The 16,921-nt window shown below is 38.8% G+C and overlaps 1 protein-coding gene across 1 annotated transcript in view; it reads left to right on the top strand.

Moving 5' to 3' along the window:
• LOC108718520 (cadherin-10) overlaps window positions 1-16,921 on the top strand; it is a 285,253-nt gene that overhangs the window by 216,269 nt on the left and 52,063 nt on the right. Inside the window, exons 8-9 of the mRNA XM_041566244.1 lie at window positions 594-847; window positions 2,573-2,709. Of these exons, the coding sequence (XP_041422178.1) occupies window positions 594-847; window positions 2,573-2,709 (391 nt within the window). The remainder of the gene's footprint in view (window positions 1-593; window positions 848-2,572; window positions 2,710-16,921) is intronic.

Below are 16,921 nucleotides of genomic sequence, written 5' to 3'. Positions count from 1 at the left end.
ATTTCAAGATATCATGGTCTGCGCTGAGTTTTGGCCAAACATTCGATAAAAACAGGTGTTTCAATCGATTCCACGAAAAAATTAGAGCATTTTAATGATAAATAAGGTCAAATTGTGGATTCTAATTTAGTCAGACATTTTTTACTAAAAAAAAAAAAAAAAACTGATTTTAATAAATAACCCCCTAGGTCTGCTAAAAAAAAATTCAAAGAATAAATAAGCACAATAAGATTGTTTTTTTATTATTATATCTTAGTTTCTATCAAGTACAATGTACTGTGTTATTATTACGGAAAAAAAAGGATATCATGTTTAAATTTTTTAACTATTTGATTCAAATTAAGTCTATGGAAGATGGCTTTCCCATAATTTGGAGCTTTCTGGATAATGGGTTTCCAGAAAACAGATCCCATACCTGTACCAGAAAACTGATAGTACCTTCAAGGGTGCAAAATAGTGATTAGCCCTTCTTTCTTGAGCTCTTTTCTTTGTTAAAATTGATAATGAGTATATATAAAGTTATGATGAATATCCTTATATTCAAATGTTGTTATACTCTAATAACAATAATCTGCTAATTCTTTTCCTAACAGAGACTGGACTATGAGAAAAAAAGGCTGTACACGTTGAAAGTCGAAGCTGCGAACACTCATGTAGATCCGCATTTCTATTATCTTGGACCTTTCAAGGATACCTGCTCTGTGAAAATTTCTGTGGAAGATGTGGATGAGCCTCCAGTGTTTAGTCGACCAAGTTATATGTTTAAAGTCCATGAGGATATTGAATTGGAAACAATTATAGGGACTGTGATGGCACGAGATCCAGATGCCATTTCTAGTTCTGTCAGGTATGTATCATCATTTTTTTTAAATCATCCACACAGAGTGCAATTTGTTGGCTTCTATAATCTGTAACAGTGAAAAAATGTAACTCTGAGAATTTCCATTTCTCCTTGTTCTTTTATTGTCTGCAGAATTCCAAGTTATTGTTTTAGTTCTCTAAATTACCTGTAATATACAAATATTAAAACTGAATTTGGGTAAATTAATTTGGACAGTTTATTTCAGAAGTTTGCCTTGATATTCTGATAGCCACAGGCACATTCGTGGTCTAATGTGTATTACACAATAACTCCAAATGCTTCATTATTTGCAACCTGTCCTCCTATACTGTAATGTCAGATTTGCTTTAAACACTTTCATAGTCAAAGACAACATGCTGTTTTTCACCCATGTTGTTTTTTAAGTAAAGCATATTATAGACAGTTTCCATTACTTCTTATACTTCAACAGTGTAGAATCAAAACTTACAGTATAATTAGGAGAAGTAAAGCTATTTGAATATGAATTTAAATGCACATGTTTCCATTTCCTCTGCAATAATAAAACAGTACCTTGTACTTGATGCCAGCTCAAAGACCATGTATCCATATTCCAGGCAATGCAATCTTACAGGGTTTATTTAACATTTAAATGATTTTTAGTAGATGTGGAGACCTTTATTAGAGGTCTAGTCTTAGTGGTTTTAGAGGTTTTTGAAACCATGACTAAACTCACTTTCTCTAAAACCATGAACATTATGAAATTTATTTAAAAATCAGAATAAAAAAAGTATAAAGAGGAAAGTTTGACCACAAGTTTTTTGAGTTGTCTCACAATAACTGTGACTTTTTCATACTGACGCACAAAAGTCAGCATCAAAAACACTGAAAATATCAAATCTTAATATGTTTTTCTTCAAAGTGTTATGTTTATGTAAAAGACATAAATTGGATACATGTATATTTGTTCTTATCTATTTACAGTGCAAAACTAGCTAAGTGAGGATTCACTCACAGTATATGTACTTTTATAAGCCTTGGTCAAAGTACCAATAGACTATACAAATGATATTTCAAGTTTTCCATTTTTATTACCAATTTCCCCAGAGTATTATCTAGACTGGGAACATAAAACATAATCAGGGCCTTCTTTTCCCTCCATATTTAATAAAAGGCTTTAAGTTTGCCCAGGTGCAATAACCTATAGAGGGCATGCACAATTATCTTCTATGGCCACTGTACATACTATATACAAAACCCCCGGGTCCTTTATAAGGCACCAATTTATTATTTTTTGCTGAGGATATATATTACTTCATTAACTGAACCACACTTGTTATATTCACCACCTACACACTAATGGGCATATTCATAAGAATTCGGTTTGGAGTGTAGGAAATACAAGTGAGTTTTTCAACTTGAAATCAATCAATTTTTTTCTTTATGTGGGATTTTTTGCACAGGTTTTGTTGCATCATGTTTTTTTTTAAAACTATCAATTACAGAAACCAAGTTAATGTGACCAAGTTAAAGAACTCACTTTACTTTCTGTTATTGATTATTCCAAAGCAGACGGGTCAGCTGGTAAAAAATATGCCCCTAACTGGCTGTTAGTAAGTAGAAAAAAGAGATACACAAATTAATAATATGTATAAGTAATAATATGTATTCCACCTTTTCTCTGAATAAATAGTTTGAAGTAAAGTATTATTTACACTTGTGTAATACTTTTTACCACTGTTTTCATCTTAGGTTCTCCCTTGATCGCCACACAGACCTTGATAGAATTTTTCATATATACTCAGGAAATGGATCAATTTATACTGCAAAACCTCTGGACCGTGAAATATCTCAATGGCATAATCTTACAATCATTGCAACGGAAATTAGTAAGCTGTTTTATAATCATTCTTGTTTACTGTGAATGCTACATAGCAATGCCATCAGTTGCTTTAATGACTAAAAACCTGTGACCGTGAGATATTTATTCTAAAATGATATGCTTCTGACACTGGTTTAATTTATCCAACCATTCTTTGTATGAAAAGAAAACATTTCCCTCAAGTCACCCGTTGACTCTGTCTTTATTACCGTGACTATATTGCTCCTTCCATGCTTCTGCATCAAAATTGAAAACCTCCCCATATAAATATGTAACATTTTCAATCATAAACATCAGCCATATTATATTCTTTTTTTCTGTCGGTACAAACAGGCTTTAGAAATTGCATTTCTTACAGAACTGTAATCACAATTAAAAGTATCAGATTTCTGAAAGTGTATTAAGAGTTGAATGGCTTAAAGAAACTGTAATAGGGTTGTTTTCTCTTCTTTAAAGCATTAAATTGAATGACACTGCTGCTAAAGAACCTCTCTGTCGAGGAAAAAAGCATCAGCCTTTTTGATTATATTATACTGACATGGTATTCCTTCTACAGAATATGCATCTTTGTGGGACATCATGTTGAATATGAACATTGGCCAAGTAGCCATTTTGTCTATTACATAACTATTTATCATTTATCAAAATCTGAATGTATCTCATTATTTTCTGAAAACTACTCAGACCAAATCTGCACTGCTTTTCCTCCCCTTATTTATCGATACATTTGCCCAAAAATTTCCTGTGCAGGAAAAATTCAGATCATACAAATTTTTTGGATTTTCTGCACGAAAACTCTAGCTTTTATTGATTTTTACCCAAGAAACACAAAATCTTTGGATTATTCCACTAAACTCAACGCAGATCAAGATATCTAGGTACTTCTCCCATTGACTTATATGCAACCTCGGCAAGTTTGCGATGCCGGATTTTCAGATTTAGACTTTTTCCATCCTCTGGTAATAATGAATCCCGAAAAATTCAATTCTTCCCCCCTAAAAATTAAAATTTTATAGTAAAAAAACCTACATTGTTTTGGGTTTCTGGCATTTGGACTAACCCCCTATGGAGCACATTTACTAAGTTCGAGTGAAGGATTAGAATAAAAAATACTTTGAATTTCGATTTTTTTTTTTTGGCTACTTCGACCTTCGACTACGACTTTGAGATGAATGATTCGAAGTAGAAATCGTTCGACTATTCGACCATTTGATAGTCGAAGTACTGTCTCTTTAAAAAAAACTTCGACCACCTACTTCGCCACCTAAAACCTACCGAGCACTAATCAGCATTCTCCAGCCCTTTGCTCTTTCTGACTGTGTAAAACAACATAAAACTTCTCTAGAATGGCGAAGAGTAGTGAATTGCAGACCTACATGTCGAGTACAATGTAGTAGTATACTACAAATGCTCTGTCTTTCTTAATTTTTGTTTCACACACTATGTACTATGTACATATTCTACTATGTACATATTTTACTATGTAGAAACAGGCACATTCACTTACCCTGGTTCAGTGCATTTTCTGATGCAATTGTCATGTTTTTTACCACAATACACCATTTTTTCCCCAGAATGCGGGTATTATTGTTATTCAAAATGGATGCAATTGCATGAGTGATTTGCCATAAATCAGGAGCTGTCTGTCTGAAACCTGGCATGCAAATGAAGTCTGTGCCCAATTATTTAGCTTCCAGTGTGCGGTATCTATTGACACAGGGCACTGTAGGAACCCTGGACCTACCCCCGGTCAAGATACATAAGATAGCTTTAAGAAGGGGTTGGATGGCTTTTTAGCTAGTGTGGGAATGCAGGGTTATGGAAGATAGCTCATAGTTCAAGTTGTTTTAGGGATGTGTAGGTTATATATAGACTTAAAGGTTGAAACTGATGTTCATGTGTCGTTTACTATGTTACTATGTAAGAGTTAACAATAGCTCCAGGGTTTGCACAGTGCCGTGGGTCAAAAGGCACAGAAGTGCTAAATTTGGAACAGAGGGCAGGAAGAACTGCAAAATTTTAATAGGAAAAACATTTGACCTTGGATAAATATCCATCACCTTTGTTTGTAATGTTTCCATCAATTTCGAGACTAAATGCAGCTCTTGTGCCACATTTTGCATTGTGACACATTCTTCATGGTATGGCAATTATGATAATCACACACACCATTATTTAATACATGTTTGGATTAAAAGGCAGGACAAATTTGCTAGTGTTCTTTTATAATTCAAAGCCCATACATTTATATTAAAATCCTTTAACAATAAGCAACAATTTTCACAGTGTTCAGTAAATAACAGTTACTTATAATGTGCTGAATAAGCAAAGCTAAATTATATATGTTTCTCTATCAACTAGATATTTATGTGATGTTTACAGAATAATTCTGTAAGAGGGAACAATAAGCAACTGCATTGTGCTAAAAATAAGGCCTTCAATCTTAACCGCAATGTCTTGAATTAATAACTTTGCTTACAAAAAGCAGGAAATTGTAATTGCACACTTCAAAATATACAGTATGATGATAAACAACACTTTGCTTTTCTTATTTTCCTGCTGATGTGTTTCGGCTAGGAGGTTCAAAGATAAAGGCAAGACCATACATCCCCTGCACACTTTTGATAGCATATAAACATAAATACACTACAAAATAAAACATCCAGACTAGTATAGAGGGAATGCAGAAAAAATAATGTAAAGGAATGCTTGCTATCTTTACAGAACTATTATATTGTGATAATGTTCCATCATTGATACATTACAACAGCATGAGATTATACACAGTTGTAGAAATATTGGAAGCAAACCTGGGTTTATTTTAAATCTGCTATATCTAAATCTAAATCTAGTAAATGTATATATTAAATAAATAGGGATGGGCGAATTTGACCCATTTTGCTTCGCCAAAAGTTTGCCGCCGGCGAAATGTCACCGACGCCCATTAAAGTCTATGGGCGTCATTTTTGCAGCAAAACAAGGCAATAAAATTCACCCATCCCTATTTATTTAATATATACATTTAGTAGATTTATAGTATGAGCATAATCTAAATAGTGAAAGAATCAGGCTGAGCTGAAATTAAATACTGTCATAGAGCTAACTCTTCTCTTGGAATTATACCCATCCTTACACAAACCCACACTCCGAAGTATTCTCAATTATAATAATAAATTACACGAAAGCACACAAAAAAATTACCACTCTAACTTACATCAGTAGCACACATCTTGGGCCCACAAGTCATATGGCAAACCCTTCTTCTAGCTATATGTCCATATCAGTAATTCCTCTACCACAGCAACCTTCCTCCTTCCTTCACTCTGGCAGCCTAAGACCTCTGCCATTAGCCACTCCCTCACAGCAACATCCTTTCAATTGTAAGAAAATTAACTAGCTACTGCAATTTACTTCAATTATATTATTAAAAAAAGACTTCAGAAATGCAAATTCTTGCAGTGCAAATTGTACATTGTTATATTTATTTTAAACACTGTGGAGCATATTTTTAAAGGTGTGTGTAATATTTTACACCAAAAAAGTAGAATGTGGTGTAAAATAAATTACATTTCAAAAAACACTGCTGTGATCCTTACAGGAGAACAGGAGCCTGCATTGCCATGCGATCACTATAATAATTCATTATATACAACCAATAACACTATTTATAAAAGTGTGTGTTTTTATACCAGATCAACCCCTAAAATAATAGCATTATTTTAGAACCAGTGAAGTCAACACTTTTACATTCAGAGGGCAAAATAACTTGGGTAAGATCATTGGTCAGCACCTTGACTTCTTTTCAAGATACTGTTTTTTTTATAATTTTACACCAATGTTTGTTGTATTTCAAAAAGTTTTTAAAATTTGAGAGTATAACCACCTCCTTCTAATATATTTTTCTATATCTTAGTCAACATTATTGCACTGCTATACTAGTTTATGATCTTTTTTAGTTCTTTTTTCATAAAATGCTGTATTTTCATCTTGTAAAAAAGAACACATAACTGTGTTTTTTTTATCTAACAAAAGAGATGCTCAATAGCCAAAAGATTTTGGACAGATCTTTTAATTCAAGAACCACATTTACAACTAAGACAATCAATGCATCAAACACCAGATACATGTTTAACTTTTATTCAACTAAACTACATAATGGTGTAATTGAAATTACTATCCTATTTTGGTAGATCAATATATACACAACATAGACAATTGATAATTCATTAATTACCTTAGTCAATATAAGATGGTTCATAGGAGAATATATGTATATAGTATATAATACATCTATATAATATATGTTGTCAGCACAACAAACAGGTCAAAATTGAAGCCTTAAGAAAATAAATATATATTTATATTGTGGTGAGGTCACTACTAGGATACCGGGGAAAGTCCACGACGGAGTTTATTTATGCCCCAGGTTCCCAACAGAGTGGTTCCGAGACTGCTAGTCCAGCCCAGGTGTTTTGATTTGTCCTGATGCATCTCAGGTGGTTAATTAAAAAGGCAGCTCAAGCCAGGGGGGGAGAGCTGCAGTCTGAGAAAGAAAGACACAGGGAAGCTGTTTGTGTGAGCACAGAGAGATTTTGGATTCCCTACGAACTTTGTTTGTACTACCTTTTCATTTGGTTTGAGGAGACAGGCGGTAGGCCTACTCCTGGTTAGTTAGGAGAACTGACCTGTATTAGTTAGAAGCTAGACATGTAATGGGGGGACATTTAGGTGTTCAAAAGACTACAGAGAGAGTGTTGCAGAGTTTTTTTTGCCCAGGAGTGTATCAGCAGGTAAAGGATTACTGTGGGTCCTGTCCTGTTTGCTAGATTTCTGCTCCAAGACCACACTTTCAGAGTCCCTTAATCCCATTACCAATTATTGAAATACCCTTTGAGCGAATAGCCATGGATCTGGTGGGCCCTTTGTTAAAATCTGCCCGGGGTCAGCAATATATCTTATTGATCATGGACTATGCCGCTCGCTACCCGGAAGCTATTCCTTTGTACAACACTTCTGCTAAAACAATTGCCAAAGAATTACTTCATGTGTTCAGTAGGGTTGGTATCCCTAAAGAAATCCTCACCGATCAGGGTACCCCTTTTATGTCCAGAGTAACTAAGGAACTCTGTAAATTGTTTAAAATTGAGAACCTCTGTCTACCACCCTCAGATAGATGGTCTTGTAGAACAGTTCAACAGGACCCTAAAAAGTATGTTAAAAAAGGTAGTGGAAAAAGATGGGAAAAACTGGGACTGCCTTTTACCCTATCTTATGTTTGCTATTAGGGAAGTTCCCCAATTTTCCACAGGCTATTCCCCATTTGAGTTACTTTACGGAAGACATCCTAGGGAGGTCTTAGACATAGCCAAGGAAACCTGGGAAGGGGAAGTGACATCCCACAGGAGTGTAATTGAACACATATCACAAATGCAAGACAGAATTGCTTCAATTATGCCCATTGTAAGAGAAAACTTGGCCCAAGCCCAGGCTGCCCAACAAAGTATATACAACCGTAATGCTAAAATACGTGTCTTTTCAACCTGGAGACAGAGTACTAGTTTTGGTCCCCATGGTGGAAAGTAAGTTACTTGCAAAATGGCAGGGACCCTTTGAAGTAATTGAGAGAGTTGGGGAATTAAATTCAAAGGTACACCAACCTGGCAAGAGGAAGCCACAACAAAAGTATTAAGTTAATTGACTTAAACCCTGGAAAGACAGGACATCATTGATTTCAGTACCAACCTATGCTGTTCCTAAGGTAACTCATGAGACCCCTCTGGTCCCTGAGGTTACCATTGCAGAAACTTTGTCCACCTTCCAAAAACAGGAGGTAAAAGAATTCTTAATGAGGAATAGGGATACTTTCTCTGACCTCCCAGGAAAGACTCCCGTTGTTGAGCATGATATTGTCACTGAGCCAGGGGTTCGTGTTAAACTCAAACCCTATTGGATTCCCGAAGCTAGACGGAAAGCTGTGGCTGATGAAGTGGCAAAAATGCTTGAGTTAGGGGTAATTGAAGAGTCCAATAGTGACTGGTCTAGCCCGATTGTTCTTGTTCCCAAGCCAGATGGTAGCTGGCCGTTCTGTAATGATTTTCCAAGCTTAATTCGGTATCCAAGTTTGACACTTACCCAATGCCAAGGGTAGACAAGCTCATAGACAGGCTGGGTACCTCTCGTTATCTGACAACATTGGATTTAATATATTGGCAAATACCATTATCAGAACAGGCCAAGGAAAAAACTACTTTTATCACTTTCCAGTACAAAGTAATGCACTTTGGCCTACAAAATGCCCCTGCCACGTTTCAAAGAGCTATGGATAGAATATTAAGACCTCATCAACAGTATGCAGCTGCATATTTAGATGATGTGTGATACACAGTACAGAGTGGGAGTCTCACCTGCACAGAGTTCAAGCTGTGTTGGATTCCCTCCATAAAGCAGGCCTTACTGCCAACCCCAAGAAATGTGCCATTGGTTTGGAGGAGGCCATGTATTTAGGTTACACCATTGGCAGAGGTGTGGTAAAACCTCAGGTAAATAAAACAGCAGCCATTCAAGAGTGGCCACACCCTCTTAATAAGAAGCAGGTTCGAGCTTTTCTGGGTATCACTGGCTACTACAGGAGGTTTATTCCTCATTTTGCCATCTTGGCCGCTCCCTTAACAGACTTAACAAAGGGAAAAAACTCTGTCATGGTCAAGTGGTCACCTGAGGCAGAAAAATCTTTTCAGGCCCTCAAAGATGCGTTATGTTCACAACCAGTCTTATATTCCCCAGATTTTTCCCAGGACTTTGTGGTCCAGACAGACACATCAGATGTGGGTTTAGGGGCAGTATTATCCCAGCTTTATAATGGAGAAGAGCATCCAGTGGTGTACTTAAGCAGAAAGCTAAATGATTGTGAGAGGAAGCATGCCACAATTGAAAAGGAGTGTTTGGCCATAAAGTGGGCCTTAGACACCTTAAGGTATTACCTCTTAGGCAGAAAATTTGACCTTATAGACGAGTGAATCATTGGTTCCTTACGCTGCAGGACTACTGTTTCACAGTGAAACATAGGGCTGGGTCTGAAATGGGCAATGTTGATGCCCTGTCCTGGATTCATTCCTGCTGGGCCTCAGTTGTTCCAGTAATCGAGTCGCACTCGAACACCCTGGCCTTCAATTAGGATAATCCCTGGCGCACAGCAATGGAGAAAATGCTGCAAATTATTTAATAAATCAGCAAGGGTTTACCCTGCTAGCAGTACCTGTGTGCCAGTGAATTTCTTCTGATTCCTCAGTTGTTCCAACCATAGGGTTGAAACAAGGAGGGGGGGGGGTATGTGGTGAGGTCACTATTAGGATACCGGGGAAAGTCCACGACGGAGTTTATTTATGCCCCAGGTTCCTAACAGAGTGGTTCCGGGACTGCTAGTCCAGCCTGGGTGTTTTGAGTTGTCCTGAGGCATCTCAGGTGGTTAATTAAAAAGGCAGCTCAAGCCAGGGGGTGTACATAATGGTGTAATTGAAATTACTATCCTATTTTGGTAGATCAATATATACACAACATAGACAATTGATAATTCATTAATTACCTTAGTCAATATAAGATGGTTCATAGGAGAATATATGTATATAGTATATAATACATCTATATAATATATGTTGTCAGCACAACAAACAGGTCAAAATTTAAGCCTTAAGAAAATAAATATATATTTATATTGTGGTGAGGTCACTACTAGGATACCGGGGAAAGTCCACGACGGAGTTTATTTATGCCCCAGGTTCCTAACAGAGTGGTTCCGAGACTGCTAGTCCAGCCTGGGTGTTTTGAGTTGTCCTGAGGCATCTCAGGTGGTTAATTAAAAAGGCAGCTCAAGCCAGGGGGGGAGAGCTGCAGTCTGAGAAAGAAAGACACAGGGAAGCTGTTTGTGTGAGCACAGAGAGATTTTGGAATCCCTACAAGGTTGGAACTTTGTTTGTACTATCTTTTCATTTGGTTTGAGGAGACAGGCGGTAGGCCTACTCCTGGTTAGTTAGGAGAACTGACCTGTATTAGTTAGAAGCCCATTAAGTGGCAAGGATTGTATTTTGAATTGGTTGTTTTGTTTATTCTGCTGCAAGTGATAATAAACTGCCAAAAAGAGACTATACACGAGTTGTGCTTGTGCCATGGGCTGTGCTATCCCCAGGAAACTGATCCCAGCTACCTAAACCCTTACATAATATATATATATATATATATATATATATATATATATATATATATATATATATATATAGACAAAATGCAGGGATTGACAGCACTCCAAGGAAATACATCAAGTCAATAATTCAAATGAAAGTGGAGATTTATTGGTGATCCAACGTTTCAGCTCCGCACAGAATTGACTTGATGTATTTCCTTGGAGTGCTGTCAATCCCTGCATTTTGTCTACATACTTCTCAGACTAGCACCCAGGTTTCTGCATACTAATGGTTGTGCATTCCATTCTGTTTGATTATATATATATATATATATATATATATATATATATATATATATATATATATATATATATATATATATATATATATATCTAGTGTGTAAATTAGGAGACCTACAAACAGTTTCCAGAAATATCATAAACAAACAACAAAGTCATATTTACCATAAATCACAGTGTAAATAAGTTTCAATTAAAATAATAATAATAGTCTGTTTTATTATAATTACACAAGAAAAAGTTACAGATACCCATAGGCTTTCCAAGCCTTTTTTGATCGAAGGAAAATCGTTCGATCGATGGATTAATGTCCTTCATATCGTTCGATTCGAAGGATTTAATCGTTTTTCATTCGAACGAAGGAAATGCGTTAAATCCTTTGACTTCGATATTCAAAGTCAAAGGATTTTACTTCGATGGTCGAATATCGAGGGTTAATTAACCCTCGATATTCGACCAATAGTAAATGTGCCCTACATATTAATATTTTATGAAAGTTGTGTTTTCATGCATAATATTAACAAAAATATGTATGATATCAAATAAAAGCAGTATAAGTTTAAAAGAAAATGTCACTAGAGGTATAAAAATAAAACCTAGAACTCGATGATATTTGATACTGGATGATACATTTATATAATTTAAAAGTTATGTAAGTCTTGAGAGCAAAGGTGGTTGAGGTGTGACAATGATAATATGAATGGTTGAATCTCAGAGGACCTTAAATGCAATTAAATTGTAATAGCAACTGGATAAATGTAATGGGTCTAAATGTATAAATAAATGTATAAAATGTATAAATTCCTGGGTAAATGATTTTATTAATTCGAATAAATGTGTGTCACGACCGGCACCCGATACCAGAACAAATGCCAAGCACCCTGGTCTCGGCTCGGCTTCACCAGTAGTGTGACTACCGTTGGGCTTCGGGAGGAGCCCTCAGCTTACTTGGGTGCCACCTGGACTTAACGAGGGGTGCAAGGCAAGATGTTCTGGCTGGCGAAGGGGCACGGCTGTTAGCAGAGTCTTTTGGGCCGAAGGTCACGGTACAAATGGAGCAGGCTAGAGAATCGTCAGACAGGCTGGGTCGAGGCAGGCAGATATCAAGAATCGTCAGGCAGGCAAGGGTCAAACCGGGTTGTCAATCAAGGGGTTAAGCAGGAAGAGTTGTCGTAGGCAGGCAAGGGTCAGGATACAGAATGCAGAATAGTCAGGAACAGGCTGGGTCAAACACATATAGTTACATAGTTACATAGTTACATAGTTAGTTACATAGTTAAATTGGGTTGAAAAAAGACAAAGTCCATCAAGTTCAACCCCTCCAAATGAAAACCCAGCATCCATACACACACCCCTCCCTACTTTTAATTAAAATTCTATATACCCATACCTATATTAACTATAGAGTTTAGTATCACAATAGCCTTTAATATTATGTCTGTCCAAAAAATCATCCAAGCCATTCTTAAAGGCATTAACTGAATCAGCCATCACAACATCACCCGGCAGTGCATTCCACAACCTCACTGTCCTGACTGTGAAGAATCCTCTACGTTGCTTCAAATGAAAGTTCTTTTCTTCTAGTCTAAAGGGGTGGCCTCTGGTACGGTGATCCACTTTATGGGTAAAAAGGTCCCCTGCCATTTGTCTATAATGTCCTCTAATGTACTTGTAAAGTGTAATCATGTCCCCTCGCAAGCGCCTTTTTTCCAGAGAAAACAACCCCAACCTTGACAGTCTACCCTCATAATTTAAGTCTTCCGTCCCTCTAACCAATTTAGTTGCACGTCTCTGCACTCTCTCCAGCTCATTTATATCCCTCTTAAGGACTGGAGTCCAAAACTGAACTGCATACTCCAGATGAGGCCTTACCAGGGACCTATAAAGAGGCATAATTATGTTTTCATCCCTTGAGTTAATGCCCTTTTTTATGCAAGACAGAACTTTATTTGCTTTAGTAGCCACAGAATGACACTGCCCAGAATTAGACAACGTGTTATCTACAAAGACCCCTAGATCCTTTTCATTTAAGGAAACTCCCAACACATTGCCATTTAGTGTATAACACGGGTAATCAAAGACAAGATTCAGAACAGATCAAACGCACAAGGCTCAGGAACCACAAGAAACAAGTTCTATCACGGGCACTGGCTGGGAGTAAGAATGGGCCTTAAATACCTCCAAATTTCGCGCCAAAACGTGCGGCAATGCGCGCTGGCGTAATCGCGCCAGCGCGCCTGTACCTTTAAGAGGCGCGCAGGCGCGCCGCGCGCGCCCTAGAGAACTAAGATGGCGCCAGCGCTGGAGGCCGGAACCGGAGCGCGGCGGCGTGGCGGCCGTCCACGCCGCCGCACCACTAGACCACCAGGTGATTTTATTACATTACCCCCCTCTCCAGGGGGGGCCACTGGACCCCCAGGCTTCCCAGGAAACCTTTGGTGAAATTGCTTCCTAAGACGGTCAGCTCTGATGTCATCAACTGAGACCCAGGAGTTCTCTTCAGGGCCAAAGCCCTTCCATATGGTAAGATATTGTACTTTACCACGCATGGGGGTATGGGGTATGGACCAATGAATCTAGGCCCCAATTTGAGAGAGGGAACCTTCAGTTTAATATTCCTAGTAGAGAGCCATACAGAGTCTCCCACTTTATATTGGGGTGCTTCTCTACGGGTTCTGTCAGCAGCTTTTTTCTGAGCTGAGGAAGCTGCTGACAGAGAGTCGTGAACCTGCGACCAAACCCTAGAAAAACGGTCAATACAAGAATTAGCAGAGGGAACAGGGGAACCAGACCCAGAAAATGAAAATGCCCTGGGGTGCAACCCATTAACCACAAAAAAAGGGGACTCCCCTGAGGAGGAATGGGTAGCATTATTGTATGCGAATTCTGCCCAGGGTAAAAGTTCTGCCCATGTGGACTGGTTATCTGAAACATAACACCTGAGGTATTGCTCAAGGGACTGGTTTACCCTTCCAGTTTGACCGTTGGTTTGGGGGTGATAAGCAGAAGAAAAGGATAATTCAACCCCAACCAAAGAACAAAAAGCACGCCAAAACTTAACCCCCCTGTCAGAAACAATATTTTCAGGAAAACCATGTAACTTAAAAATGTGAGTGACACACAGATCAGCCAAGGTTTTAGCAGAAGGGAGGTGTGGAAGGGGTACAAAATGGCTCATCTTGCTAAACCTATCCACCACCACCCAAATCACAGTTTTCCCCTGTGAAGGAGGTAAATCAACAATAAAATCCATCGAAAGATGGGTCCATGGCTTTTTTGGAATAGGTAAAGAAATTAACAGACCCTGGGGAGAATTTCGAGAAGTCTTGGATCTCTGGCAGACTGGACAGGAATTAACAAAGGCCTTAGCATCCTGTTTGAATGATGGCCACCAAACATGACGGGATAACAGGGATACTGTTTTAGCAATACCTGCATGTCCTGCCATTTTAGAATCATGAACCTCCCTTAATACTTGCTCCCTTAACTCCTGTGGTAGAAACCATCTCCCCAAAGGGGTATCTGTAGGAGCAGATGATTGAAGAGGGAGCAACAAAGAAGAAAGGTCAGATTCAAGGGTTGCTATGATCATTTCTCTGGGAATAATGGGAGTACACTCACTAGAGTTAGAAGAAATGGATTCAAAACTCCTAGAGAGTGCATCCGCTTTGGTGTTTTTAGTCCCAGGCCTGAAAGTCAAAGAAAAATTAAACCTTGTGAAAAATAGAGCCCACCTAGCCTGCCTCGGATTAAGACGTTTAGCAGACTCTATATATAGAAGATTTTTGTGGTCAGTATAGACCAGGGATCCCCAACCTTTAGAACCCGTGAGCAACATTCATAAGTAAAACGAGTTGGGGAGCAACACTAGCATGAAAAATGTTCCTGGGTGCCAAATAAGGTCTGTGATTGGCCATTTAGTAGCCCCTATCTAGATTTTCAACCTACATTGACACTCTATTTGGCAGTGCACCTGGTTTTTTATACAACCAAAACTTACCTCCAAGCCTGGAATTCAAAAATAAGCACCTGCTTTGAGGCCACTCGGAGGAACATCCAAGGGGTTGGAGAGCAATATGTTGCTCACGAGCTACTGGTTGGGGATCACTGGTATAGACCGTCACTAGATGTTTAGCGCCCTCAAGGAGGTGCCGCCATTCCTCAAAGGCCCACTTAACTGCCAACAACTCCCTGTTACCTATATCGTAATTCACCTCAGCAGGTGAGAATTTTCTGGAGAAAAAGGCACAGGGATGTAATTTGTTGGTAGTGGGGTGCCTTTGAGAAAGGACTGCCCCAGCTCCTACCTCAGAGGCATCAACCTAAACAACAAAAGGTAGTGCAGTATCGGGGTGTCTGAGAATGGGGGCTGAACTGAACTCCTTTTTGAGGAATTCAAATGCTTGAACGGCCTCAGGGGGCCACATGCTGGGGTCAGCACCCTTTTTAGTCAGATTAGTGATGGGGGCCACAATGAGGGAAATTTTTTTGATAAACTGCCGATAATAATTAGCAAAACCAAGAAATCTTTGGGTTGCACGTAACGAAAGGGGTTGGGTCCAATCCAGGACTGCTCTCACTTTGCCTGGATCCATTTCTAGACCCTTGCTGGAAATGTTAAACCCCAAAAACTGAACAGAAGAAACCCCAAAAGTACATTTCTCTAGTTTTGCATAAAGATTATTCCCCCTTAGCCTTTGTAAGACTTCACAAACATGATTTTGATGTTCCTTCATGTTGGAGGAAAAAATAAGAATATCATCTAGGTAGACTACTACGAAGATCCCCAGCAGGTCCCAGAAGATGTCATTGACAAACTCCTGGAACACTGCGGGGGCGTTACAGAGACCAAAAGGCATAACAAGATACTCGTAGTGGCCATCCCTAGTGTTAAATGCAGTCTTCCACTCATCACCCTCCCTGATTCGAATCAAGTTATAAGCCCCCCTAAGATCAAGTTTGGAATTTTTTACTTGATCGAGAAATTAGAGGGAGAGGATAGCGATTCTTAATGGTAATCTTATTGAGCCCCCTATAATCAATACAGGGGCGAAGACCACCATCTTTTTTCCCAACGAAATAGAAGCACGCCCCCGCAGGGGAACTAGAAGGTCTGATGAAACCCCTTTCTAGGTTTTCCCTTATATACTCCTTCATTGCCTGGGCTTCGGGCAAAGAAAGAGGGTAGGTTCTACCATGAGGAGGAGTGGAACCAGGAGTAAGGTCAATTGGGCAGTCATACTGCCGGTGTGGGGGTAGAGTTTCAGCAGCTTATTTTGAAAAAACATCAGCATACTCAGCGTATGCGGCAGGTAACCCTTCAAGAGAAGTAGTTGCCACCACTGAAGGAAAGCAAACCCCACCACACTTGGGACCCCATTGTACAACTCCCTTTGAGACCCAATCAATTAGTGGGTTATGCCTCTGGAACCAGGGTAAACCTAAAATTAGGGGAGAGGAAGCACCCTCAATGAGGTATAAAGCTATCTCCTCACAGTGCAGATTGTCAGTACACATAGAAAGAAAAACAGTTTGTTTCGAATCCACACCTGACCCTAAAGGTCTTTTGTCCACTGCCCATATTCTCATGGGGGTAGTTAGAGAAACCAAGGGAATTTTGTATTTGGCTGCAAAAGCAGCATCTAGAAAGTTTCCCTCCGCCCCAGAATCCACAAATGCGGACACCTTGACATAGCCCGTAGGCCAGGTTAGTTTAACCGGAATCAAAACCTTGGAGGCAGAT

This window comes from Xenopus laevis, chromosome 6L (assembly GCF_017654675.1).
Source record: "Xenopus laevis strain J_2021 chromosome 6L, Xenopus_laevis_v10.1, whole genome shotgun sequence".
NCBI classification, from domain to species: Eukaryota; Metazoa; Chordata; class Amphibia; order Anura; family Pipidae; genus Xenopus; species Xenopus laevis.
Note: the sequence above shows the minus strand (reverse complement) of the source record. Positions and strands in the feature narration are given on the sequence as shown.